The following is a 26,481-nucleotide window of genomic DNA, read 5'->3' as shown; positions in this document are numbered from 1 at the left end:
GCGGCTGTGGGGCACCTGGCCTGTAATAGAACTTTAGTCTTTGGTAAAGGCAGAGAGGCTCGAACATAGGTCCTATGATTCTACCAGGGGTGTGCCTGCCCTCCACCTTTTGCACAAACCACTGAAGTAGGGCGGAGAGATAGTAATTTTCAAAATCGGGCACTGCTAGTCCTCCCTTCCGTGTCATCCATTTTAGTGTAGACAATGCCACTCTCTTGCAGTCCGAGCCCCAAATGAAAGTTGTAAGCAGGGAGTCAAGCTCTCTAAATGTCGCTCAAGGAATCCACACTGGAAGGGTTCAGAATAGGTACAAGAGTCGGGGGAGTGCAATCATTTTGATCAGCGCTATCTGGCCCATCACCGAGATGGGCAGGGTCTACCAAAAGTCCAGGTGGGGTTTGAGTGCCCTGATTCCTAGGTCTAGGTTCCCTTCTAAGATGTCAGGTCTGATATGATCGATCTTAACCCCCGAATATGATGAACACCGGGGTTCTCAGGGTAGCAATTCCAGTCCATCCAGTGGAGGATGCTCAGAGATGAGTGGGAACAGCCTAGAATTTTTGCCAGCTCACCTGCAATCATAACATAGGTCCAAAATGTGCCAGCATGGCTCTAGCACCTTTCAGCTCCTCAGCTGTGTTCTGCAGGAAGAGCAATTGATCATCCGCATAAAGGGCTACCCTATGTCGGTAGCCCCCCACTTGTGGCCCCTAGTGCACTCCAGATCTCACACACACTGCCTGTGGCTCCATGGCCAATGCAAAAAGCAGGGGTGTTCGGGGGCATCCCTGCTGTGTTCCGCTGCCCACTGGGTACGGGTCAAAGATGGCAGACTCGAGCTATCGGGTTTTTATATAGCAGTTGTGTACATGTGCTAAAGCTCTCTCCAAGTCGCATGTGACGCATCACACCATATAGGTATCCCTATTCTAGGCTATCAAAGGTCTTTTCTACATCAACTGCAAACAACGCCGCACTTTCAATGTCATAGTCTTGCACCTCCAGTATTGCCAAAAGATGTCCAATGTTTAGTGCTGTGTTCCAGCCTGGTAATAAGCCTGCCTGAATTGTGTGAATTAACGTAGTCATGTATTGGAGAGGCCTAGTCTCTAGGGTCATACTCAGGATCTTATAGTCGACGTTTAACATTGACAGCGGCGCGTACGCCCGGTGGTCATGGGCAGGTTTCCCTGGCTTTAATAGAGGGATCACTAAGGTCTCCCAAGAGGTATCCGGCAGAGACAGAGTTTCTTGGCCATTTCATAGAGTGCCACCAAGTTGGGGGTCAGCTCCTCCTTGTAGGTCATATAGAACTCAGCTGGGAGTCCATCTGCCCCCGGTGAATTACCTCGGGCTAAGTTCTTGATAGCCCCTTTCGCTTCCTTGGTAATGGCTCTGCCTAGATCTTCAGCTTCCTCTTCTATGAGACGCGGAAGAGGCAACAGCTCCATATAATTCCTAACTGCCTCTGTCACAATGGGCAGTGCTCCTGTATAATTCAGAAAAGTAGCAACAGAAGTGGCCATTGATCTCCTCTTGGGTGTATAGTCGCTGCCCTGCGTCTGTCGGAGTTCCATTATGGGCGATCCTCTCTTTGCAGGGTTGGCTAGCCAGGCCTGCAGGGTCCTGATTTGGTCCCGCTCAGTGTGGGTACACTCTATGTAGCCTCGATAGTCGAAGCTCCACATCCATTCTACAAGCGTCGCCACCTTGTCTTTCTTGTTCAGGAGTCCTTGCTGGAAGTTTGATCAGCCAGGCTTTCAATCTCCAGAGAGCAGAGTGAAGTGAAGGCACACTGCAGACCTTTAGAGGATAACCAGGTTTATTTGAAGACAGAAGTACAAGGAACAGGTCCGTTGACGTTGAAAAACTGCTGCAGCAGACGCAAGACCGAAAGGCATCCTCTTATATTGAAAGCATCCAAATGGTGTAATGAAGGCGGTCAGGTTTTTGGAATCTTCAGATAAGGGAATCTGATGATACGCGGATGACAGATCAATAGTAGAAAACCAGCACGCTCCTTCCAGGCTAGAAACCATTTCCGTAATCTTGGGTAAAGGGAACCGATCAATCAGAATGTTATTATTTAAGTATCTTAAGTCCACACATAAGCGGATTTTCCCATTGCTGCGCCGAGCTATTACTACAGGCGAAATCCATACTTGGTTCTATCACATCCATTAATACCAATTTATCTAGCTCTTTTGAAACTTCTTCTCTGATCATGATCGGCACAGTTCTGACTTTATGAATTTTAGGTACAGCCACCTTCTTTAAAATGATTTTGTGCTCGAAACCAGAAAGTTTCCCCAACCCTTTACTAAAAACCTTGGGAAATAAAGCTTCAATCTTGGAGGTCAAAGAATCTTCGTCATCCACCATTAAGACTTTTTCTTTGCCGTTAGGATCCAGGATCATTTGCAACTGTCCTTGGTCCTTCCATTCCAGAACTGACGGCCCTTTTTTAGCCACATATAGTTTTCCACTAGTGCTCCTGTTCTTAAATGAAAACGTTAACCATCTAAAACCTAACAGTTCAATCTTTTCTCCTGTGTAACTTTCCGGTTGAATGTCCGGAGGAGCAAGCTGATTGCCAATTTTTTCCACGAAAGTTTTGTTCCACACATCTTCATTTACAATTGTGAAAGGTGAGCCTGAGTCAGCATACATTGTAATTGGTACTCCACCAATATACATATTGCAAACGGGTTTATCCTTGGTGTTTGCCTCCATTATATTGAGAATGAAATTCCTATCCTCATCAATTCATCTAGGTTTTTCTTCCATAACCTCCTTAACAACGTTATCACTCTCATATATACATTTAACTATTTTCTTTTTAGTTTTACAAACTTTTGCAAAATGGCCCACAATTCCACATTTGTTGCACTTCACCTTCAAAGCCGGGCACAATTTAGAGTAAGCTAAGTGATCCTTGTTATCACATCTGTAACATCTTCTTTCAGGTTCCCCACTCTGTAAGCCCTTGCGATTGGTCACTTTATAAATGCCATCCTCATTTTTTCCAGTAGATTTTAGTTCAGAAAAACATCTTTCAGAGATCTCTGCCTTCCTTACAATAGCTAGAATTTCCTCTAGAGAATAGTCACCATTAACCCAAAGTCTTTCCTGAATAGATTGATTGTTGCAATGCATGACTACCTGATCTCTAATAAGTTCGTCATGAATTGTCCCAAATTTACAGTCAAGAGCCAGTTTCTTTAAGTCTGCAACGTAGTCATCCACCTGCTCATTTTTTTCTTGTTTCCTCTGGAAAAATTTATAACGGACAATTCCCATACAAACTTTTGGAGCAAAATATTTGTCAAGATCTAGCATTGCGGAATTGAAAGCACACACATCTCCACTTACAGGGTTTTTGGACATCTTATTATATGTTTTTAGACCCATTGGGCCCAAAGAATGCAAAAGGATCCTCTTTTTCTGTTCTGCGGACATCTTGTTATCAACATCAATAGCACCTAAATAATTTAAAAAATAGTCCTTCCACTCCAGCCATTTGATAGGCGGTGAATTACCAATGGCCCAAAATACTTGTGGGGGAACGATGGTAAAATTGGCTTGCGCCATATCAGAGACCAAAGATAAGGCACAAGGAGTAACTCAATGCGTTAATTAACAACAACAACAACAAAATATATATATATATGTCCAACTCCTCCCTTCCCGGACCTGTTCACAATATATATATTACAGCCCTTAACGGTAGGATAGACCCTCTGTTACCTCCTACTTTCTTCAACAACAAAAAAATGATATGGTCTTACTTCTTCTTTCCTTTTTTTTTCTCCTTGGATTGAGTCCTTCGTGTCAGGAACACACACGAAATCCCTCGTGAACGCTGAATCTTTAATACCTGGAAGGAATTAGTCTTCGCGTCTTTATAAGGACGCTCGAAGAAGTGCAGGCCGAAGTAAATGTCTCCGTCGCCTAGGAGACAGTAGCGGAAGCAGCCTCCGTGCTCCGCGTCTCCGTGATGATGATTATTTAATAGCTAGCGTCTCCGTCTCCTAGGAGACGCTAGCAGAAAAGGGCCCCCAGCGTGTGCGTAGCAGGGAAAGTGCACGTGAAGCGAAGTGCACGTGAAGCGCCTGCATCAGTCTCCTCAGCGTTGCCAAGGATACGCTCGAGAGACGTGACACGCGCTCCACCTTAACGGCCCTGAAAACTGGTTAAAAAAAATGATAAATAAAATAAACTGAAGACATCAAAGTTCACCAATAGTCCCGCGACGGCGGATCAGGTCAGGAGGCACCACAGGCTCGGCACAGGAAAACGAGTGCACAAGATCAGTTCTTTTTAACCGAAGATCAAGCGAAGATTCGTTGAAGTCAACAACCATGTCGCCAAATTGAAGTGAAGGCACACTGCAGACCTTTAGAGGATAACCAGGTTTATTTGAAGACAGAAGTACAAGGAACAGGTCCGTTGAGGGAAGATGCACAGGATCAACTGACTCCAGGAGATTGACGTATTAGAACGTGGAATCTTCCTAGGTCAGCATCCAAGAGCATTCCATAAAAGAAGCAGAACACACTACACAGAGCTCTCTCTCAACCTCTGTGATATCTCCCGTAGCAGTGTGCCCCTAATTCTGATTGATGTTGCCATGCAGTGTCCCTGTAGTACTGCCTTGAAGGCATCCCATTCCACCTGGGGGTGGAGGCTGACCAATTGTTGGCCAGAAAGTATTGCCGTGTTCTCAAGACCTGATCCTCCAAGGATTCCGGTTCCAATTTCCACATGTGCCCTGCACTGAATCCAATTCAGGTGGAGCAAAACACGATTATGGTCAGAAATTGAACGGGTCAAGTACTCAGTAGTGTGGACCTGGTTGTATACATCAGGGGTGCAGAGGAAGGTGTCTAATCGCACATGGAGGTCGTGTAGGCCTGATAAAAAGGAATAATTCCAGGCTTTGGGGGGGGGGGGGGGGGGGGAAAGGAGGGGTGCATCTCCAGGTGTCTACCAATTCTCATTGTGTCAGCCAGTCTGAGAACATGTGGGCTACTCTTTGTACTCGAGTCCAGCAGCGGGTGGTGGGAGTGGTCCATCAAAGGGTCCGCCACGAAATTGAAGTCTCCTCCCATAATAGTTGGTTGTTGGAGGTGTGGGAGCAGAGGGCCCAACCGTCCCCCCAGGAATGTACCCTGGTCAGTCTTAGGGGCGTAGATGCCAACTATGGCTATATCCCGACCCTATAGTCTGCCCATCACCACTACATAGCAGCCTTCTGGGTCTATTGTGCTGCCTGAGTCTTGAAACGGCGCTCCTGCACCTGATCCATATGAGCAATCCACCCCCAGACCCCCACAGCATATGCTGAATAGGTGGTATAATAGGCCTGACCCCTCCAGCAGTAATGTAAAGCCAACCTCTATGGCTGCTAAGTGGGTCTCCTGCAAGAGTGCTATATGAATGCCCCTTCTATTCAGGTACAGCTTATACCATTTAGACATAGTGTGCAGTCCACGGATGTTCCATAGTAGTAGTTTATATGTCTGTGGTGTAGCCATTGGTTAGTGTAGGCTGTGCAGACCCACCCACCGGGCTTCTCCCCTTCTCTCTGTCAGTCTCATCCTGTAGACCGCAGGCAAGTAGTACAGAATGTCACAACTGGTACGCCGCCCCACACCCCAATTGTAAACCAATAACAAATAACCCATCTCCCACTCCACTAGAGTAACTAATAGAGGGGTGGTTGTATGAAGATGCCCCCGGCCCTCCTACTCTTAAAAAATGAAATGAAAACTTCTCATCTTTCTTTTTTAAACGCACCCCATTTTCCTTTAAGGAAAACGGGCTGCATAAAAATAATTGCTTTCTTTAAAAGCAAACACAGACATGGTGGTCTACTGAGCCCAGCAGTCCACCATCCCTGTGATTGTAGCCATTCACAATGGGTTGCAAATTGCGACCTACCTCATGAATATTTATTAAGTAGGGCAATTTGCGAGCCTTTGGGAATCGCTAAATGAAAATCCTGGAGTTTCCTACATTGAACCTAATTGCGATTTGCAAAATAAATCACAATTAGGTAATCGCTATTAAGAAAATTGATACATCTTGCCCCAGATTCTCTGTCGGAGTTTGAAGCAACCAAAGCTCTATCAGTTATCAGAAAAGAAGGTCCTGGGCCCAAAACACTCAGGGACGCCACCGCCTCCATTGCCCGCTGTCTTTCTAGCAGAGTCTTGTCTTGCAATGGGGCAACAGAGCTGCAAGGCCTGTTCCGTCTCCTCGACCGAGCGTGCCGCTGCCGCTCGCTATGGCGTTTGCAACCAGGTCTCTGCAGAGGTCGCTGCTCCTACCAGTCCCATACCTCCTGCAAGGTTTGGGAAAATTGTGTTCCGTCTGAGGACACCATTTGGAGACTCACTGGGAGCAGCATTAGGTCCTTTGTTTTCCTGGGGCCAAAGCTATGGAATGCTTAACTGATCAATGTGCGTCTATGTCGTTGCTATGCTCTGTTTAGGAAGAGGTTTAAGACTTGGCTCTTCTAAAATCTAATTCTAGGCTGCTCTGTTTTTTTTTTTTAATTATGCTAGCGCTGAGAAACTGTGCTGGGGAAGCCATGCGCTTTACAAACGTTTGAACTGAACTGGGATGATTGTTTGGGGAGCAGAAAACAAATTATGTACACAGACTCCTAGCTGAGAGTAGTGCAACCGGGATAAGACACCCTTCAAAGCTCTAAGAAGTGGCAGTCAGAAAGCATCATTCCTTGTTTCCTGTTAACAACACATGGTTAGGGCAATGTTTTCAGTCAAACAACCTTTATTTTGACCAATTTAAATACCAATTACACAGTTTGGAGTGAAACAAAGCACTGCTAGACGACAGCGGTTTGCTAAAGGGCAGGGTCCCAGTGCAGTTGTCTACTAAGGTGGGAAAGCTCTGAGCAGGCAAAGCATGGAGGGCCTTGATGTATATTAGATTTGGCTCAATGTCCGTTTTGGTGAAGCCCTCTACATTCAGACTTAGAACTTTTCTGGAAGTCAGATCTCCTTCAGCAGGCCAATCTGGCAAGTTGAAGCTAGCCAGTGATTCAACAGCGTTAATGGCATTCTCAGTTGCTATAAGTTCTCCGGTCTCACTTCTTGGAGTGCGCACTAACACCAGTTAAGGGTCCAGGACCTGTGATAGAGGTAGAAGGAAGGTCCACTTGGAAGTGTTCAGCTGGGCAGTTGCAGGGAGAGAGGCCTCTGGAAGCTTATTGTGTTCCTGCAGCACAAACTGGTGGTCAGACAACTAACCATTTGAGTCAGTCCTGGAGCCCAGGGTTCAAAGCAGACCAGCCCAGTATGCCTTCGGGTTCTTATAACATCAGAGCACCCCTTTTGCTGATTCTTTCCAGGTCCAGGATTGTTCTAAGGAGAGGTCTGTAGATCCACATTGATGCCCAGTGTCATCTTGGGGGTGGAGGGCAAGCCTCCGTCTACATCCCCACTGCCCCAAAACAAGTTCTGGTTAGTTACTCTCCCCCCACTTTATTGGACCCAGCCTGACTACAGCGACAAAAGGGAGGCCAATCAAAGTGCAAGCTTCATTTGCCAGTGACAAAGTAGGCATCCTTTGAAGCTCCGGAAGAGGCTTGGCAGCGGCCCCAGACCATCCTGTGCAAAGAGACCCCCGCTCCACACCCAGAGACCTTTGTCCATTGCCTGAAAGCAATTAACATCACACCACAGGCAAGCCATGAGGGGGTCAAGTGGCAGCTTGCCACTGGCAGGAAAGCCTTTTAGTCTTAGTGCAGAAAAAGGACTTTCTGTAAGTCAAATTTCCAAAATTGTAATATAAAATATGATTTGACCATTAAGGTAGATTTTAAATTACTATTAAATGAGTCCTTGAACTATTTTCTAGCTATGCTGAAACTAAGTTTTGCAGTTATTAAAAGGCAATGGTGTAAACCAGTGTTAACCTATGGGAAAGCCTTTCCACAGTGAACAAGCATTGGCAAGAGCTATTGGCTTCGCCAATGTCTTTCAGCCATGTGGTACAGCAGTGCCTTGCAGCATAGTTGAAAGTTTGTAAAAAAGTGCTTTGATGTGGCCAGCGCTGGCCACGACTGCAATTTTTTTTCTTATGGTTATGGCAGGTGATGATGGCTAATAGAGACAAGAGTGAGGGCAGCAGGCAGCGGGATGGTAAAATAAATAAATAAAAGCACTATGATGAGTCAGCGTCATATCTTTTTTGCGGCGGATGGTGGTGGTGAGGAAACAGAAAACCAGGGTGGTGGGTGGGAGGGTGTTTGAAGCAACATGGGCAAAAGAAAGTGGGAGGTGATTAAAAAAAACATGGACAGTGGGGGGGGTGAGAGGCGTTTTAAAGCAATACGAACAATGGTAACATGGGTGGGTTAAAAGAACACAGACAATTGGATGGGAGGGGTGTAAGGCAACATGAGGAACAAGGATGGGAGTGTATAAGCAACACAGGCAACAGTGTACAAGCAGCACATGCGAGTGGGAGAGGAGAAGCAACAAGGACAACTGGGGTAGGAGGAAAGAAGCAGCACGGCAGGAAGTAAAAAGAAAGAGAAAAATAGTAATCAATCACAGCACAGGCCAAAGAAGAGCACTAATCAAAATGAAGCAACCAGCGTGATCAATGCTCCACACAAAAGAGGAAGTGAAGCAGACAGACAGACAGATGTTGGCCAATTAAGATACATCAAATAAGAGTGACAAAGAAGCCAATTCATTGTAAGCAATATGCAGGATCCAAACCACTTGTAGTAAACAAAATCTCCCACAAGTGACAGCATGACATAATAAATAGGGCTTAGTATTCTTGTTCGGAAAATGATAACTGCATCTATCAAAGGTTTCCCTTTTCCTGATGTATCTTTTACCAGCCTCAATAGATCTGACTTGTAAGTATTAAAAAGGAAGGTTTAGGCCTGGCAAATGTTTATTTTGCAAGTAGCTGGTTTATCAGAGAAAACCAGACCCAAGACATGATAGCCAGAGGGCTTCATCAGTAAACAGCTGTTACTCCACATTACAAATGGAATCTTCCAAACAGTAGTCTTTGCACTACTGATGATGGCCCGAGGGCTTCAGTAGTAAACAGTTGTTGTTAATCCACATTACAAATTGAGTCTTTCAAACAGTAGTCTTTGTGCTAATAGTTTATTCAGGGAACCATGTCCTCAGTCATTTCAAACAGGAATATAAATGTTGCCTCACACTTGCGAGGGAATATCGATGTCATTGAAAAGATCCGCTCTTATATATTCCTTGAGGTATGATCCAATGCATTTTGGGTAAAACACCCTGTGTACCTTGAATGCAGGCTTTGTTACCAAAGGTGTGACAGTGTAAACAGGGGAAATACTAATTGGAAGAAAAGAAAAAACACAGAATCCAAGGCAAAATAGCAGACAGAATTTCTTCGTCCGTGCCACAAAAGTATACCAGAATACCCAGCTAAACCATGAAACGAGTGCACTGGTATGAATACTGTGTGCTCTGATGCTCAACAGATTGAAGCAGACCACAACAACAAGCAAATTTATGACCTTTGTAGGATTCTGAAAGGTCCCAAAACTTGGATGAGAATATCCAAGAACTCAATCAGATGAATTCCAGAATACAATACACTTACACAGTTAGTAACCACATTACTTACTTGGATGTTCAAGTGGAATCATCCTCATCGGGTCTATTCACAAGAGTAGGCAGAAAATCTACAGATCGGAATAATTCCTCTCTCTTTAGCATTTTTCATTTCCTGTCATTGAACAACATTTACCTTTATCACAATTCTTATGCCTCAAAAGATTTACCACAGACAAGGACGTCTGCACTCAGACTATGGCCACATATAAGACACAGTATCCAGAGAGGTTATTCTGAACATACTAAGTTCAGCGGTACAAAGTACAAGACATGGATCATCTGGGCTTGCTACAACAGAAAATCATGGAGAAAACATCTCGACATGTATTTGTATCCAAATTTTCTACCAAGAAAGTGCATTGCGCCACTCTGTAAATACGGTGCTGATATTTAGGCCTCGTTGGTTTCAGGTATTTCACTTTTGTAGCACATACATGATTGAGTACAAGGGCTTTTTCTTGTGCACTTAGCAACCATTTTCTCACTTTGTTTTTCAAGTTGTATTTTATAGGACTTATATCATTACCCATTTATGTCAGAATGATGTTTTAATTTTTAACCCAGAGACACTATTTGACGCACCGTTTGAGTGTACTGTTATTTACTCAATTGGTAGACACAGTTGCATGCTGGTTGTTGTGGTCTGCTTCAGTCTATTGAACGTCAATTAGAGCAAGCAGTATTTACACTAGTGCATATGTTTCATGGTTTATGTGGGTAACCTGGAATACTTTTGTGTCACAGGCGAAGGGTTTCGGTTTGCCGTCTTGCCTTGGTTTCTTTGGTTTGTTTTTTTTCTCTTTCAATTACTACTTTCACCTGTTACACTGTCACGCATTTGGTAACAAAGCCTGAATGCTAGGTACACAGGGATATCTTTTCTTGAGTGGGGCATTTTTTTTGTTTTTCCCCAAGTGGGGTATTGTTTCATTATTGTTTCATTCCAGTTTCAAAACAACATCTTCTCAGCAGGCATTGTTTAACATCTTCAACACTTGGCCTTCATATTCTTTCATTTGTAGTTAACCCTACCGAAGGCCATTTCCCCCCCACCTCCCTCCAAATGCACTGGGTCATACCGCCAAAAATGTCCAAGAGTGGATTTTTTCAGTGACATCGATATTTTCACACAAGTGTGAAGCAACATTTGTATTTCTGTTTTAAATGACTGAGGCCATGGTTCCCCAATTAAACTATTAGCACAAAGACTACTGTTTGAAAGACTCAATTTGTAATGTGGATTAACAACAACTGTTTACTACTGAAGCCCTCAGGCCATCATCAGTAGTGCATTTTAAGTCTGTTTTTCTCTTTCCGCCTACTTGCAAACTACTGTCACAAGCACAGACATAGCTCGTTCCAAAGCGCCACACTGTAAACAGTTTTTTGTGTGCATTATAACATTTGCATTGATATAAAAGGTTTATTTTGCCAGGTCGAAACAACAATTTAGAACTGCACACCCACGCTGCAGTTGACACTGTTACAGTGCTACTGTAGTGGGTAGCAAAATGAGTGCCGCTCCCCACAGGCAACATTTAATTTAGAGGCTTTGGGTACATGTAATACAATATACCAGGGACTTATAAGAATATTTGCTGTCAATCAGGTGTATTCACATTTTACAGTGTTTAACAGGGTGCATACAAGCACTTTACCAATGATTAGTTAGTGCATAGATTTGTACATCCAACAGAAATAGAATTCAATAAAAAGGCTAATAATCACGAGTGACCCTACAGGAAGGGTAATTTTCCGACAACAGGAACTAAACTAGCAAAATGACTGAACCAAGTCAGGAAAAATGAATTGAATAACATCTTTACTTTTTTTAAGTTATATCCAAGGGTTTGTCCTGCTGAGTGAGTAGGACAAACAACTGGTTTAAAGATAAATGTGCTGTTTTTTATGTTTTAATGGAAGGTCTGGGCAGTTGATTCAAACATCAATGTTCTCCGGCGCCCTGAGGCTGTTAAAGTAGTGTTAAAGAATGCAACAGTAAACACCAAGCCCTTGGGTTGTCCATAGTGGACACCAATAAGAAAAACCTACTTTACACTGTGTTAAGATCACTAAAGACAAGTGTATAATGATGAGCTCTGTTTAGCACAGCTTTACAGCGTTGTTGTGAGTCCGACACCTTCCCTGCTTTTAAATCTGGTAAAGGGACAATTATTTTCTCTGTGTAGTGTCCTAGGTTAATACTGCTCGGTTGCTGCCTTCATTGGGCTGACCGCTTCTCGGGACACACCAGGAATTTAAAACATGGAGCATAGTCTACTTCAACCCGTTTTCAAACAAAATTTGCTAAGGCCAAGGTGAAGCTCAATGGCTAAGTCAGAATATGCACTAGGATCTGGGCACAATCAGAGACAGAAATACTTTTTTTTTTAAATTACTGCATATCACAACACATTACTATTTGACAAAAATGTTCCAATCCAAAAAGACACCCAGGATTTGATTAACCATGTCTACATTTTTTTAAATATGTTAAAATGTTGAACACATCTACAGGCATATACAGTGATGCTCTCTCTTTGTTCTAGCCTTGTGCTATTCAAATATCTTCAATAGAATAAAGATGTAAAACTGTGTGTGCGTGGGATATGCTAAATATGCTGCAACATTCAGTGAGATTTGGTGGAACACTGGTGACTTCCCAATATATTTAAGGGATGAGACTAGAGGGCTCTACATCACCATCATCCATAGGAAGTGACATCACTGCTTTTCCTGGTATCCATCCACCAAAACCATCTTTAAAATAAGCCAGGCAAGTAGACTTAATTCCCATTATCCATTTCCATAGTAAGCGCACTGCATTGTGCAGTGAAAAAATACAGCTCCAACAGCACGGACAACTTAAAGCCTGCTTCACCCACCTCTTCTCATAGAACTTCCCTATGTTCAGCATTCAAAACCCCCTCTCTTGCAGATCTCACTGGCATACTCAACTCCATGAAAGCCTCTATCTTACCCTCATCCTTTATCTAAGATCTCTCAGGGGAAGCTCTCACCTCTACTCACCATTGTCAAAGCTTGCCTCACTCAATGCTTCTTCCCAAAACCTCTCAAGACAAACCAGAGCCTCCTAAACATACACCAAACCGTGATGACCTTGTTAACGACTGGCCCAGCACACTCATACCCTTCATCTGCAAGATTTAAAAAAAACACGCAGTATACGCTCAACTCCAAGATCACATTAATGCTAACCAAATCCTGGACAGATATGGCTGCAGCGTGGAGACAGCTATCCTACATATCGCAGACAATGCCCACTTGACCACAGCTGAAGATAACCCATGCTCGCTGATACTGCAGGAGCTCTTAGCTGCCTTCGAAAGGCTTGACCATTCCACCCTCATCTACATCCTGATTCACTGGAAATGTCCTTCACTGAGTCTTCTCCTACCTTCCCAACTGACACCAGTTTTTCAACATGGGAACCCTCAAACCTCAAAAGATGCTAATCACCTCCAGGGTGCCATACAGCTCCGTCATCTTCTACCTCTATGTGGACCCCTTATGGCTTTACTTAGATATACCAGAATCAAACTTCATCAATATGCGGGTAGTAAACAACTCTTCTTGAAAAGTCTCCTCCACTACAGACATTCAATGCTTCAAACACCGCCTGCACAGCATCCAGGATGGCTGCACAATGGCTACCTGAAGGTCACCCCAGATAAAGTAAAATTTTCTGTTGTTCGCGAACAATAACAAACTATAAATAATGGAAACTGGCTCATTGACACAAACCTAGACTGCTTCAAACCCCCATCCTTTGCTGAATGCCAAGCTACTTAGATTCATCCTTAAACACCAAACGTGCCCTAAGAAACACTGCCAAAGAAAACAAAGGTGGCCTGGTACCAGCTATATCCTCTAAAGAAAATGAAGCCACTTCATTCAAAAAGCAATATCAGGATTACTGTTCAAAGTCTTACTCTTGCCTCTGGATGGAACTAATGCCCAGCTTCAAGGACTTCCAGACTCCACAAGAAGAGCCCCCTCTTAAAAGAATCCTACATGCTGCAGCCAGTCCTATTTGTGATTTGAGAGAATTAAGAGTGCTTAAACAGTAATTCAGCTAACACTCAAAAACAAGGAAGGCGATCCCATATGGGGAGCAGAAACGTCAACATAGAAGTTAACATTCTTACGCCACACAATGCAATAAAAGCCAATCTTCAAGGCAAGAGTAACAAAAGTCAAGCATCACAGGATGAGAAATGCAAGGATAATATTCACATAAAAACCTACATGGAAATCAACTCTGCTACTGAGCCCAGTTTTAGCAACCCACTGGTCATGTTTGCTTTTGAAAAAGCAAAGTGCTCCAAGGAAGAGGAAAACATGGAACGATGCTAGCCAAAGTTCTAGGTACACCTCAGCCTGCTGCTTTACAGGTACCAAGTGGCCAAGAAGTGGTTACATGGATCTAGGAGGTATTGTAGCAAAGGGTTTTGCCCACTAAAGACGGTCTGCTTCTGCAGTTTGCCAGCCCAACTGTAGGTCCATGCTTCACATTGTTTCAGCCATTCTCTAATCCAAATTAGCCTCACAGACCATAAGTCAAATGGATTTGTTGAGGGTATCCATCAAACAGAATATAAGTAAACATATGTTTATTCTGTAATGGCTCAAAAAGCTAGGTTATCTACAGAAGAGGGACTTCGAGCTGCAAATCTTGATGGCTACTGAGATAACAGACATCCACTTTGTGAAGAAACCCAAACAAAGGAGTTTCTCTCGGTCCGTTTAATGTAACTGTTTTGGGGCGCTGGAAGAGCAAGATAGCGAGGCTGCACTGCAATGGGAGGGCCCCTGGGCAAGTCGGTGCGCCTTCCTGAAATATTTTTTTGTTTCATCCACTGTTTACACATGTAATAACACCTGGAATGGCAGCTTTTCCGATTTTCGTGGTACAGGAGGACTGGCTTGCCAACAACCCCAGCATGGAAATGGCTTTCAGTATTAACTTAGAAGCTGGACACACATCTAAAAGTCAGTCAGGCACGCAGGTGCTACTTATTCATTTGACAATATGGTACTTGCTTTTGATTTAAAGTTACGACAACACTTCTTCTAATAAGGTTTCATCTAAATCAAATAACACTTTCTTGAACAGAGAGATAAACATTTTACTTCTAAGTGGAACAATGTTATAGATGCAAAATTAATTGCAAGCGAATATTGCATCCACTTGTTCTTTATTCTGGGAGGTTCCTCTCGTCCAGACAGGTGGTTTCAATAAAGTTGCTCTTGTTTAAAGATGTAATTTCAATAGCAGAATCATTCTAGTAATTGATCAGTAGTATTACATGAATACTTTGTTCCTCCCTGTGGACGCTACATTTGCGACACATGGCTACTGTAGAAGTTGCCCGTCTTTGACAAGCTGCTTATCAGATTGGGTTTAAAAACTGTGAAAGGTTGTTTACCCTGGGATTCGCCAGCAAGGCGCACTTTCTCCAGTGTTCACAGGAACTGCCCAATACATTATTCTATTATTATTGGGCATTTCAGATGGCGAGGACTTGATGGTTTTACGAACGGTAGGCAACCATTTTACCCTTGGTTCTTAGGTTGAATCTGGATGTCCCTGTGTCCCAGCTGTGACTAAAGTCATAATGAAAATGTATAGAAACATGAATATTACTCACCAGATGGACACATGTATACACTACGAATTCAATGGAGTAGATTTAACCCAAAAGCACCCCCCTTTAATAATGAGGCTGCAATACGTTCACAAAAATGTAATTGTTTTATTTAACTTTTATACAGTCAAATGCTTTAATGAAACCAGGAAGAGTTGCTCCGAAAATCGTTTCTAGCCTACAAGTGAACCAATGACATTACTAAGGTGGCAAAGTATTAAAAACAAGTCTCCAACAATAAAACCACAATAAGGCAAAAGAAATAGATAGGCTAAAACAATCCACAAGCATGTAAGTGGTTATCGCTTTTAAAGACGTACTTACTGGGCTGTGGTAGCATTTCTCAGAAGTCCCTAGATATGCATCTACCAGAAGATGCATAGAATATTTATCCTGATGTTTTTAACAAGCTAACTATAGGAAACAAGATTACTATCTGAAACTCAGTAAGTATTAAATGATTTCATAGTAGCAGGAAATCAGACCCAGACAAACTCCCTAAAAAAGTTATGAAGAAGTCACCTGAATATCACAGTCGTTTAAGGAAATCTTGTGGGGACACTAGACAGCCCTTAGACAAATGGAGTGTGGCCCTACCAGGTTTTTCCCCCCATCCACTATAGAGGGTAGTGTGTACAAGCATTTTGTAGACATTCATGCAGCATCCGACTTGGTGGATTGTTGGAATCAATGGAAAATATCCTCTATTGGAATTTCAGTTGCAGTAGTGGCCTTGGAGAAACTCATGGCTACTAATCACTGGGCTAAACTACAGATATGTGAATTGAGGGAAGCCATCAAAGACAATCTTCACAACAAGTTTAATCAGGTCTGAGCCCTGGCCTCCTTACTTTTAACACGAATTATCTTTCAAACTTACTGCATAGAGTTGATTTAGGAAGAGGTTTTAGCACTAGAGTTAAGCTCAAATATTCCAATTTATATGCAGACTATTCAGCCAATTTCGATCAAACCCGGGCAGACCTGCTACTTCAACTGAGAATCAAAAAACAATGAAATACTAGCATGCAGTAAATAAATCTAAAGAAAATAAATAAAAAACACAAGAGTTAGTTTCTTATAAGCAACTCACTTTGTTTTGGCGGAGACTGGGCAACAAACAAATATCAAGGAGTAATATTTAAGTGACATTTTCAATGCTTAGCCCACCAATGAAACTTTGCAATGATAGCGCTGAAGGCCATCAAGGATTATGTTGATTTATTGTAATGAAGGTATATGAAGGAGTGTCAGTCATTTCTAAGGCCATACTCTTTGCAAAGTTCCCCCGTTTTACTCTATGGGAAAGGTTCCATTGAAAAAAACAGAAGGAAAGAAAATCACGATTATAAGCCACTTACCAAGGCCTCCATCAGTTCTAATTCACCCTAAAATTTATCAACACAATGAGAACCTTTCGAAGACTAGCAAGTTATTTAAAAAAAAAAAAAAAAAAAAAAAAAAAAACTAAATTGAAACCGATTATTCAGAGGAGCTTTTAAAAATCTTTTCCTGAGGTAAATCGCCCAGTGCGGCATTGCCATTTTTGTGATTCTTAAATCATTGTCTATTCCAAAAAAATTAAAAAGTTATGGAATAAAAGGATGCCACTGTAGATCTCGTGGCACATTTGCCCAGGCAGTTAATTTGTAGTTATTTAATTCAAACCAAGGTACAGTAAAATAACTGTTCACTGATGCTCCTGTCACAAGTGCTACACATACTGGTGCTCAGCAAAGATGTCAAATCAGATGGCCTTCAGAGGATAATCGACTAAATCCCATATTTTACACACAAACCTCTGGAGGCAAAAATAACTTTAACTTAAAATGTACACTGCATTTTATTTTTCTATATTGTGACAGCACATTTAAGTACAGCAATACTTACGCTTCTTTTCTTAGTATTGTAATCTGCATATGGAGCCCACATAGCGTACATATTTAGCATGTTTTCAGTAATCAAACTGTTTTCTCAACAGGTAAAAACGACAAGCATTACCCCCACTCCACAGGCATTCCCTCCCAAACCGTTAAAGTGATCTTAAAATCCACTACAGCAAGAACATATGTAGTTACTGACATTATTAGAAGACGAGGTAGCGGCCAGAAAGGAGCACATTGAGCTACAGGCTGGGGAAAGAGGAGGAGGGGCACCTGTTCAAAAACACAGGAGATAACTGGGCCAAAAGTTAAAATACATATGACGGCTGGGAAATAAACTTGATATTGGCAATAGAAAAGAATTCCAAAAGCCCCAGTCTATGGTGTCAACTAATCCCTACACTGTGCAAATGAAAATTGTATGTCGATGTGATCAAACATTTTGGTATAGTCCTCTAAAGTTTCAGAAATATTCTGTATGATCAGCATGTTTGTTTTACTATTTAATAGCAAAATCAAGGACAGATGAGTAAGTGCGTAATAGATAAAGTTGAGTCCACTCCTAAAGATCAAATGATTAACAAACTCCACCAGTCTGCTGTTGAAAAACATCAATAGTATCTTCATCTTCCATTTCCAGCTGTAAAGTAGAAGAAAAGAAATACCAGTTTAATGTTGAAATAAATTAAGCCCCAGAATTACTAAGGCTGACCCAAGTTATACCACACTAGCACCACAGCAAATAAATGAGTTACTTGATTAAGTACCAATTTAGGGTTGTGGTATGTCAATCACAACACGTACTACTTTATCTATTGAACATTTATCACGCTCGTGAAACAGACACTTCAGAGAACAAGGTGGTGGTTGGAAACGGGGTTAAGGAACAATACAACATAAAACGATTACGGCAGGAGGTTGTGAAGTAAATTGATGCACAATGATACACAGTAGCAGTCTAGAACTGATAATTTAACTTAACTAGGCAAGAACCCAGCAAATAAAACTCAAATATTGATTTTTTTTTAGGCGTCTTTGTACCTGTGCAGGTGTATCAGTTTCATTAATCGGCTGGCCGTCAAATCTGAATCGAATCTGCCTCATCGACAAGCCCTGAAAAAACACATTGAATGTGAATAATGTAAATTTACTAACAAGTGTAGCAGGCTGACAAACATTTACAAAGCCACAAAAAAATTGGAAACTTTGAAACCAATGACTAGTTTTCCAAGTTTGCATTTAACAGCTGTGCTCTTAACTTTCTTCTTGCACAATACAATTAAAGAAGTCTTCTCTCCATGATTTTGTTCATGACTTCAAGCTTAAGTACAATTGTACACAAATTAACTTCAACTGTAAATATGCTCAAGGACACAGAATCGGAAGAAAAAAAAAACGAATTAACTAAAGCAGTGCTTCTTCTATGGGCCGAAGCAGGGTGTTAAAAGTGTGACACTAAAGCAAACGTAGAAAAATAGAATTATATAAAATGGTCCTTTTATTGTGGGAAGAGTATGAGAAGTGTGTTTTATTTTTTTGAGTTTCGCCCCAAGACAAATAACATCGTGTGTTTTTTTTCAGTGCTTATGATGGCATTACATGACAAATGCCCATGCCTTAATGATGTAAAATACCAAAAATCAGACTACTGAACATTTGGCCTGCCTAGACTTCCCACAAAAGAAGAAGTTCCTGTCAAAGACAGCATTCATATAGTCACTCTAGAAGCAGGTGACAAGCAGTCTACCCTAAACAGCAGAAGAAAATAAATCCAACTTTCGCAAAATGATTTGCTATTACGCAGATGCCCTAGGGGAGGGATCAAGTGATGCCACAAAAAAATAGAGTGGTTTAAACTTTTCAGTGAAACCTTTGGCAAAAAGCAAAACTATCGAGAGACCCCTATTGCTCAGTAACCTTAAAATAAATAAATAAAATAATAATAAATAAAAAAAAATTAAACTCAACTAACTGACCCTCCTATTGGCAAAAAGATGGGAAGAGTAAAACGCCTTCAACCGCTAGAGTGGTGTTCGGGAAGGACGAGACAGTGGCACCGCTTCTTTCTTGTTTTAATTTTTTAGAGGGTAACTGTACTGGTTATTTGAGTCTTTAATAGTGACCACTTTACAAAACTAGAGACACAGCAAAAACAGAGTGTTCGTGGGTCAGGCAAAGTAAGGGACAATCTAAAACAGTACTTAAAGATAAGTAAATGACAAATACAGGTTTAATTTTGTGAATTGGACAATGTTTTCTTGAAAGCGCAAATTAGAAAGGAGTTTAATGTTTGCACTTAAATGAAGTGGCACATAAAAGGTATAACTGATTTAACAATGTCATAGCCAACTCTTATAGAAAGGACGCTCGATCTCAGACGTTAGATTACAAAGAAGAATTCCCAAGCATCAAAATACTGGTGATAATAAATAAATCTTTTTTTACGGTATTATTAAGCAAACTCGCAATTATGAAAAACGAGAACGGCAGCAAAAAAAAAAAACACAAAAAAAAACGTTTCTACTGCCACGCTATCACACCCTTTAGATCAAGATCGTGTCTTTTAAAATCCCATGAACAGGATGAAATATATTTTCTTGGCGAGTTCTCAATTAAAAGATTAAAATAGCAAGGTCCCCTTATACTACTGCCAACTTCCCTTGTTCACTTTAAGAATGTTAAATTGCATCAGTAGTAAGCCATGCTAGTTTAATAATGCAAACCTTGGAAAACAGTCTGGATTTGTGTCACCTTTTCAAGACACACTTGTTTCCCCTCTGGGAAAAAAAAATGCTGTATACAGTAATCTCATCCAAACAAAGTATAAAATCAGTCATGCTAAATTAAGACCTTGCTTGCATTATAACTTAGAGGCATGTTTAAGTGGTGTGATGCAACAGGTTTGCCCTGTGTGCAAGGGTAGGGTGTAATGGAGCATTGTGAGAGCTGGTGTACGTAGTCTGAATGCTGCTAAGAGGTGATGATTTATTAAATGTTGGGTCTGTGTGCTGAAAAAGACCCTGGCAATTTGACACATGGAGGAAGGTTGGACTCCTGGCGTGAGCTATTAAGTGGTGGCTGCAAAGTAAGGCCGAACACAAACTAAAGAAAGGACCTCCTGTGCAATGGGCTCTAAATCCTGCCCTCCAAATACATCATGAAACCCTTGTTTCTTTATAACATGACAGATAATTACAGATGTACGAAAAAGCCGGTTTCCTTAATTGTAGAGAAACATTTCTAAGAGGTTTTGACTTTAAATCTAAAATAATTCACCAGACCTATGGTGATTTATCCACCCCCAACAGAAAACCAAAAGGGATTCCCAGTTCCGGTGTTGAAGGCTCAGCACTGCTGATGTCCTTCACGGGGTCTGCAACCAGGACATCTGCGATTTGGGAGAGGGACAGAGGGGGGACTCGGGCTGTGCTTAGGATTGATGGTCCCCTCCCCTTTCCGAAGCCCCACCATATCTTGTCAGATAGAAACGGTGGTGAGGTTTTTTGGGGACAGGTCTGAAAAACGTCCAGATACCAAATTTAGATTTAAATTGCATTTTATGGGGGTGTCAGTACATTATAAAGCCCTTCCTGCTCAAAGTCCTAAGGAGAGCTCTTACCTCAAATTTAAACAGACTAGAAAATGAAAATGACTGAGGGTTCGAAACATTCCAGAAAGGAGGAAGTGCAATGCTAATGAAATTAACGTTTTACCAAATGTGCTCTTAATCCTAAGCAAAAACATACTACTAACATTACAGTGACTGTTTCTAAACATTAGTTGCAGACTGCAAAAATTATATTTGATAAATTGGTTTCTCCCTCCAAAACAAGTCTAAGATAAAAGCACATGCCATAAAATGAGAATGAATAAGCACACACGGCTCCTCCCCTGCAGCCCAAACAACCCTGTATATGTTAAAAAACAAAACTGTGTTAAAATATCTCTTTATCAAAGCAACTCCAAACTCAGTGTTGAATATTACCTGTCGATCACAATAGGCTTTCATTAGTTTATTTAGAGGCGTGTATCTCTTAATTTTAAACTGGACCACTGATCCATCCTGGCCTGCTACCTTAAGGTTAATGTGGTCATTCTCGGTTTTCACTCCTTCCTGAAACAACAAAAAGGAAGCAATTTAAAGCATGTCACTAAGACCTATCGATGGTAAAACTCACCTGCACAGGATCCTTACTTACAATAGTCTCAGTTACATTTGAAGCTTCTCATTAAAAGAAAAAAAACTGCATTTCAAACAATTCATTACAAAAGGAAATACACGGTGTACATCACCACGGCTCTGTGCCTTGAAGAGTAATTCGGGGCAAAGCCATGAGATATAAACTGCCTAGTGAAGCTGTTGTCTCCGTCCATTCTGAGCCGTGCTACAACCTGGAGCATCCAAAATGGAGCCCAAGGGCTTCAGTAATATTGTCTCACACAGTCCTATGACCACAAGTGCTACATGTATGCCCTCACATGCATTCCACATTTATACAGGATGTAAGAGTGCGGTTCTGGGTTTTCACAGAATTGTGAAACTTTACACAGGCAGAGCCAATAAGCCACTCTCTCATTGTCAGCGATAAAAAGACCTGGTCAACTATATAAGACCCCAAAACAAATATGCTTCCACCACCGCCACATGTGCTAAACCCAAGACGGGGACAGTAGTCCTTTGTCCACTGTGGGGGCATGCTTGGTGTGTCCTTCCAGGTCACAGGATAGGTTCTGGACCTCGCATTGTAGGGGACAAGTATAAGCCTCTGTGCACACACTAGATTAGAGTGATGACGCAGGACCAAAAAAAAAAAAAAAAAAAAAAAGTCAGGATACAACAAGCATATGCAGGTGGGTACTCAGGAAAGGGATCCATTCCAGTATACCATGAGTACATTCTCGTCCCATAAGAAATCAATCCTAGAGGCAAAGAGACATCTTGCCTAATGCTAGCGTCTATCAATAATACTATCTCATGTGCAAAGTTGTTCCCTTACTAGTTTCCTTCTATATCTTTTCAAACTGGAGATTCTTTGAGAAGATCAACCATGACCCTGCTCCGGGTCATACCCTCCGGACTGCGATTCTCCAAAAAAAAAAAACATTGCCTGACATAATATAAAATTTCTACAGTAATGCTCCAATAGGGAAGTCAAAAGAATATTATTGACATCAAAGCATTACAAAATCAGGCAGAATTTGCGAGTTTGAACTGGATGCAGGCACACAAGATGATGTATCACAGATAGAATACCGAGAAATGCACCTCTTTTTTTGTTGATCGGGTGATATCAGAAGATCAGAATGTGGTCGATATGTAGTGATGCATCATTATTAATACATCAAGACTTGGGCGTGGTGGCGTGCTATGTGGATTCACCGGTAGGTGGGGGTAAATTAAGCAGATGAGAACAGGACATTCAACAATATGGAATAATAAATCAAATCCACAATAAATAAGTGGCACAATCCTAGAAATGGATGTTCTGAGAATATTTACTTGAAACTTCAAAACAGAGTTCGATGAGAAATTTTAATATAGCCCTGCAGAAGTGGTAGAACACCACAATACACTTTAGCTAGCTTTTAATGAGAATTCTTTTTTTATACGTTTTTAAACTTATATAATTGAATTTACTGTGAATTGTATAATAATGCCAGTCTAATGATAACTTTGAAAAACCTAACATTCCCTAAGAATATTTTGTTATTAATACTTTAATATCAATGTTCTTTTGACTCCCCGTGAATAGTAATTCCTTATTGGGTTGTTACAGTGGAAACATATGTAGGGCTCCCAGTTTTATGTTTTTTTTTTTTTTTACATTTCCGCATGTATTTGTCAATATATTTATTTTTTATAAATTTTATCAGTATTTTTCTACTTTTATTTGTTCACGTTGGGGGAAGAAGAAGTTGCAACTTGTATTTTTTCCACATTTATTCAAGAGAAAATGTACATAAACTTGGTTTAATTAAGATGCTTGGAGGCTTGATGGCTTTCATGCAAAAAAAACTGTCAACATTCTAACAATATAGATCTCACCTTCCTCAGGACAGAGGATTTATCACCACATTACAGCATATATACAGTGACTTTGTGTTTCAGTGAGACTCTGAATGTTCAAATAGACCATTCACATCTAAACAAGTGTACATTTTTCACTAGTGGCAGAAAGAATGTGGAACAATTTTTGAATGCAAAAGGCTTCAATGCATGTGAAGCATCAGGTCACAATGTCTCACGGACATAGCCAATAACATAGAAGGTAAGAGTTTACCATAGTCTTCGAAGGACAGTGGAAATCAAAAGTGTTAATTAAGACTGGTGAAGAGCGGCTCTCTTGAAGAGAAGCTTTTCGCGTTAAACAGTGCTTTAATTAAAAATTTCAATTGTTCCTTGTAACTTTTGAGTGTGGTTGTAAGCTCTATAAAAATCCAAATAAAACGCACACAATAAGCTCGTAAAAACTGTTTAGTGTAATGTCTCATAAGAATTACCTACGCCCCCATCTCACAGATCCCAGATTCAGTACTAGGAGCAGCATCCCTTGTTTAAGACGACATTGCAATGTACTATTTCTGTAAATCAGTCAGTTGTTTCTTGGTGGTAGGCAATTTTATATCCAAAAAAGGCACTATGGTTTACCTCCCTCCTCTCCAGCCATTCCTCCACCTCTTCAAAAGGTGCGTCTCGTTGCTAATTGTGACTGCCTGGGCTCAACCAGCTTAAAATTACTTCGTAATAGTAACTAAAATTCTTCCACAAACAAGCTGCTAAGGGCCATGCAGACGTAGTCACATTAAATATCCTCAGGGACCAGCCTCATGTGGAACTGATGCTATGTTCTGGGCCTGCAATTGTTTATGACATCTTAAATCTTTTAGCTTCTATGATGCTGTTGCCATGTGGTTGTCCCAGTCGCCCACGGTACATGAGTGCTCAAAGCACGGTGACCTTCGAAAAAGTGATAAAATATAGAAGCTGGCCAGGTCCTAGCTTTCTTTTTGCCGCTACGACTGTTCAAGAGTGAATAGGTATATTCATCACGATGTTTTTGTGGCAAAAAAAAAAAAAAAGAGGCACAGAATTTACTTATGCTATCATTTAAAAAAATGTAAACATTATTCCCGGAAAAGACTGCAGCACATTTTGATTGTGTGTTACCCATTCTGCAATAGTGCATTCCAAAAACGGAATTATTAACCAGTGAGATAACTATATGTTTAATCCTTTCCTTTAAATCATAAAGTACTAAGCTTTCTCAGCGGCTTTGGACACCATTTATTTATCTGCACCTCACCAGTTTTTTGGGCGTGTTGCATGAACCCCTTTTACATGTAAGCCCAGAATTACAGTTGCAAACTGTTTAAATGGTGCAGAAAAAAAAGTGGAGGACTGAGGTTCAAGGGATGAGGAAGGCAAATCAAGAGGCGGCGTGGACCCAAAATAGAGAGGGGGGAAAACAAAAGCAGATAGCGAAAAGAGAAAGAAGAGAGGGAAGGCTGTCCAACAGAGATGCAAACGCTAGTAAGTTGAGTGCACTAAACAGGGAAAGGCCAGGCGAACAGAGAATGAAGGGAAAGAAAAGGGAAGAAGGAAAAGCAGACAGAGGTGTAAGTGTCGATCAAGAAAAGAAAGTGGATGAGAGGAAAGCAGGCAACAGACAGAGGAGTGTAAGAAAGAAGAGGGGAGTGAAGAGGGAGAACAGAGTGGAAAGAAGTGAAATCAAGAAGAGTGGGAAGAGACAGACTGGCTGCAATACACACAGGTGATGCTTCGCAGAACTGTGGAATTAATGTTCGTCAGATAGCTGGCTGCCTGTCCATGTTCAGAGAGAGATGAACAACTATGGTGTTCGTTCCAATGCTTTCTTTTGTTTTGCTACTTCGGCCAAATGAAAGCTTCTATTGTAAGAATACCAGGGTCCACTTAAACTTTGCTAATAGTGGCATTACTCAGTTATGTTAAGTGGGGCTGTTTTTCTCTGTACCAAAGTTTTAGCCCTACTCTTGCACTGCGAGGAAGCGTCAATTAAACCTCCACATACTGTTGATCTGTCAATGTGGTTACTAGAGTTGGGGCGAGTACCAGAGTGCGGGTGGTGATGGTGAGAATTGTTTGTTTCTCTTACTTGAGAAGTTTTTGCTGTTATTCTTCCTGTCGGTATAAAATTCCCTCATAAGCATGCACCTAGAACTAAGATCAAACATCAGAAGGGGACACGCGGGTTTATGGGGTAATTCGTGGGAGTGAACACAAAGACATCAGTGAGGACACGAAGTTCGAGGAAATGATGAACATTTGTCTCACCCGGAAGTAACCTGCAGACGATATATTTAGTCCCTCCCTCTTCCCCCCACACGAAGGCACGTGCCTAACGATTCGGGATTTCTAGTTAAGTATCCGCAGCTCAAAGTTACCCTCACCTGCATGGTTTCCTGCTCGCGCATCGCCGGGACAGACAGGGAAAAGGCGCGCAGGAAGGGAGGAGAGTAGGCGGGCAGTACAACACGCGGACGGAAGCCCACAAGAGACAAGCTACCAGGGACGCTGTCGGATTCAGCGCGCGCGGCCCAAGAAGAAAGCGCGTAACTGTGACACCGCTGCCTCCCTTCGGCACCGCCCCCGTGTTCCCACGCAAGAGTGAGGATCGAATGTAGTGCCTCACAGCAGACTGCACCCTGGCACGCTCGGAGGGGCGTTGAACCATTACCTGCCATCACCGCAACATCAAAGTGCGTCATACGACAACCTCCGCGGATACTCGTTCTTTGACAATCTCTAGAGCACGAAAGGCTAGGCTCACCTTCGGTTTCTCCTCAGACATTGCGCGTGGTGGTAACCGTGTGGGATATGAACTTGGTACTTGCGAGGGTTGTTATACAAGGAGGCGGCTACTGCTTAGCGCTAGTCCGACTCCTGTGGCCGCGCCGTTTCCCTCGATCCCCCGCGCCACGTGCACGCGCTTTCACCCCCCCCTTGAAACTTATCACCGATTACCGTTATTGGGCTGCGCAAGGGCACGTGCTGTCATGCGCGTTCACGGCGCGCGTGCACACTTTTTAATATCGCGCGCTTCGTTTCGGAAAAGCAGGTGCAAGTTGTGAAATGGCAGCACTTTGCCATTTCAGAGTCAGGCAAGATTGGCCACGCCTATTCTTTTCCGTACAGTGCGTGGGAAGCTTTCTGTCTTGCCTCCTAGAATTCTCAGCCCTTTTAATTGTTGGGAGGCGACACCTAATGCACTGATGATGTAATATGGCAAGGTTGCTTAC

General features: G+C 42.0%; 1 protein-coding gene across 2 annotated transcripts; it reads right to left on the bottom strand.

Annotated features, from left to right (window-relative positions):
* Nucleotides 1-17,133: 17,133 nt before the first annotated feature.
* On the bottom strand, nt 17,134-26,170 carry SUMO3 (small ubiquitin like modifier 3). Of its 2 annotated transcripts, none has more exons than XM_069225714.1 (4): nt 26,013-26,170; nt 21,188-21,316; nt 18,244-18,315; nt 17,134-17,842 (listed from the first exon to the last, which is right to left on the bottom strand). In XM_069225714.1, the coding sequence occupies exons 1-4, from the start codon at nt 26,031-26,033 to the stop codon at nt 17,780-17,782; spliced, it is 285 nt and encodes a 94-aa protein (XP_069081815.1). In that variant the 5' UTR covers nt 26,034-26,170; the 3' UTR covers nt 17,134-17,779. The 2 variants fall into 2 exon arrangements, with proteins under 2 accessions (XP_069081815.1, XP_069081814.1); XM_069225713.1 differs by lacking the exon at nt 26,013-26,170 and adding an exon at nt 25,633-25,965.
* Nucleotides 26,171-26,481: the final 311 nt, after the last annotated feature.

This window comes from Pleurodeles waltl, chromosome 3_1, assembly GCF_031143425.1.
Source record: "Pleurodeles waltl isolate 20211129_DDA chromosome 3_1, aPleWal1.hap1.20221129, whole genome shotgun sequence".
NCBI lineage: Eukaryota > Metazoa > Chordata > Amphibia > Caudata > Salamandridae > Pleurodeles > Pleurodeles waltl.
Note: the sequence above shows the minus strand (reverse complement) of the source record. Positions and strands in the feature narration are given on the sequence as shown.

Bases quoted from the DNA above. Each gene is read 5' to 3' on its own strand.
- SUMO3 (XM_069225713.1), bottom strand. From the start codon at position 25,950: ATGACGCACTTTGATGTTGCGGTGATGGCAGGTAATGGTTCAACGCCC. The intron at 18,316-21,187 runs GTAATATTCAAC...GTGTTTTTTCAG, and splicing joins AAGCCTATTGTGATCGACAG to GGCTTGTCGATGAGGCAGAT. The intron at 17,843-18,243 runs GTACAAAGACGC...TCTACTTTACAG, and splicing joins AAACTGATACACCTGCACAG to CTGGAAATGGAAGATGAAGA.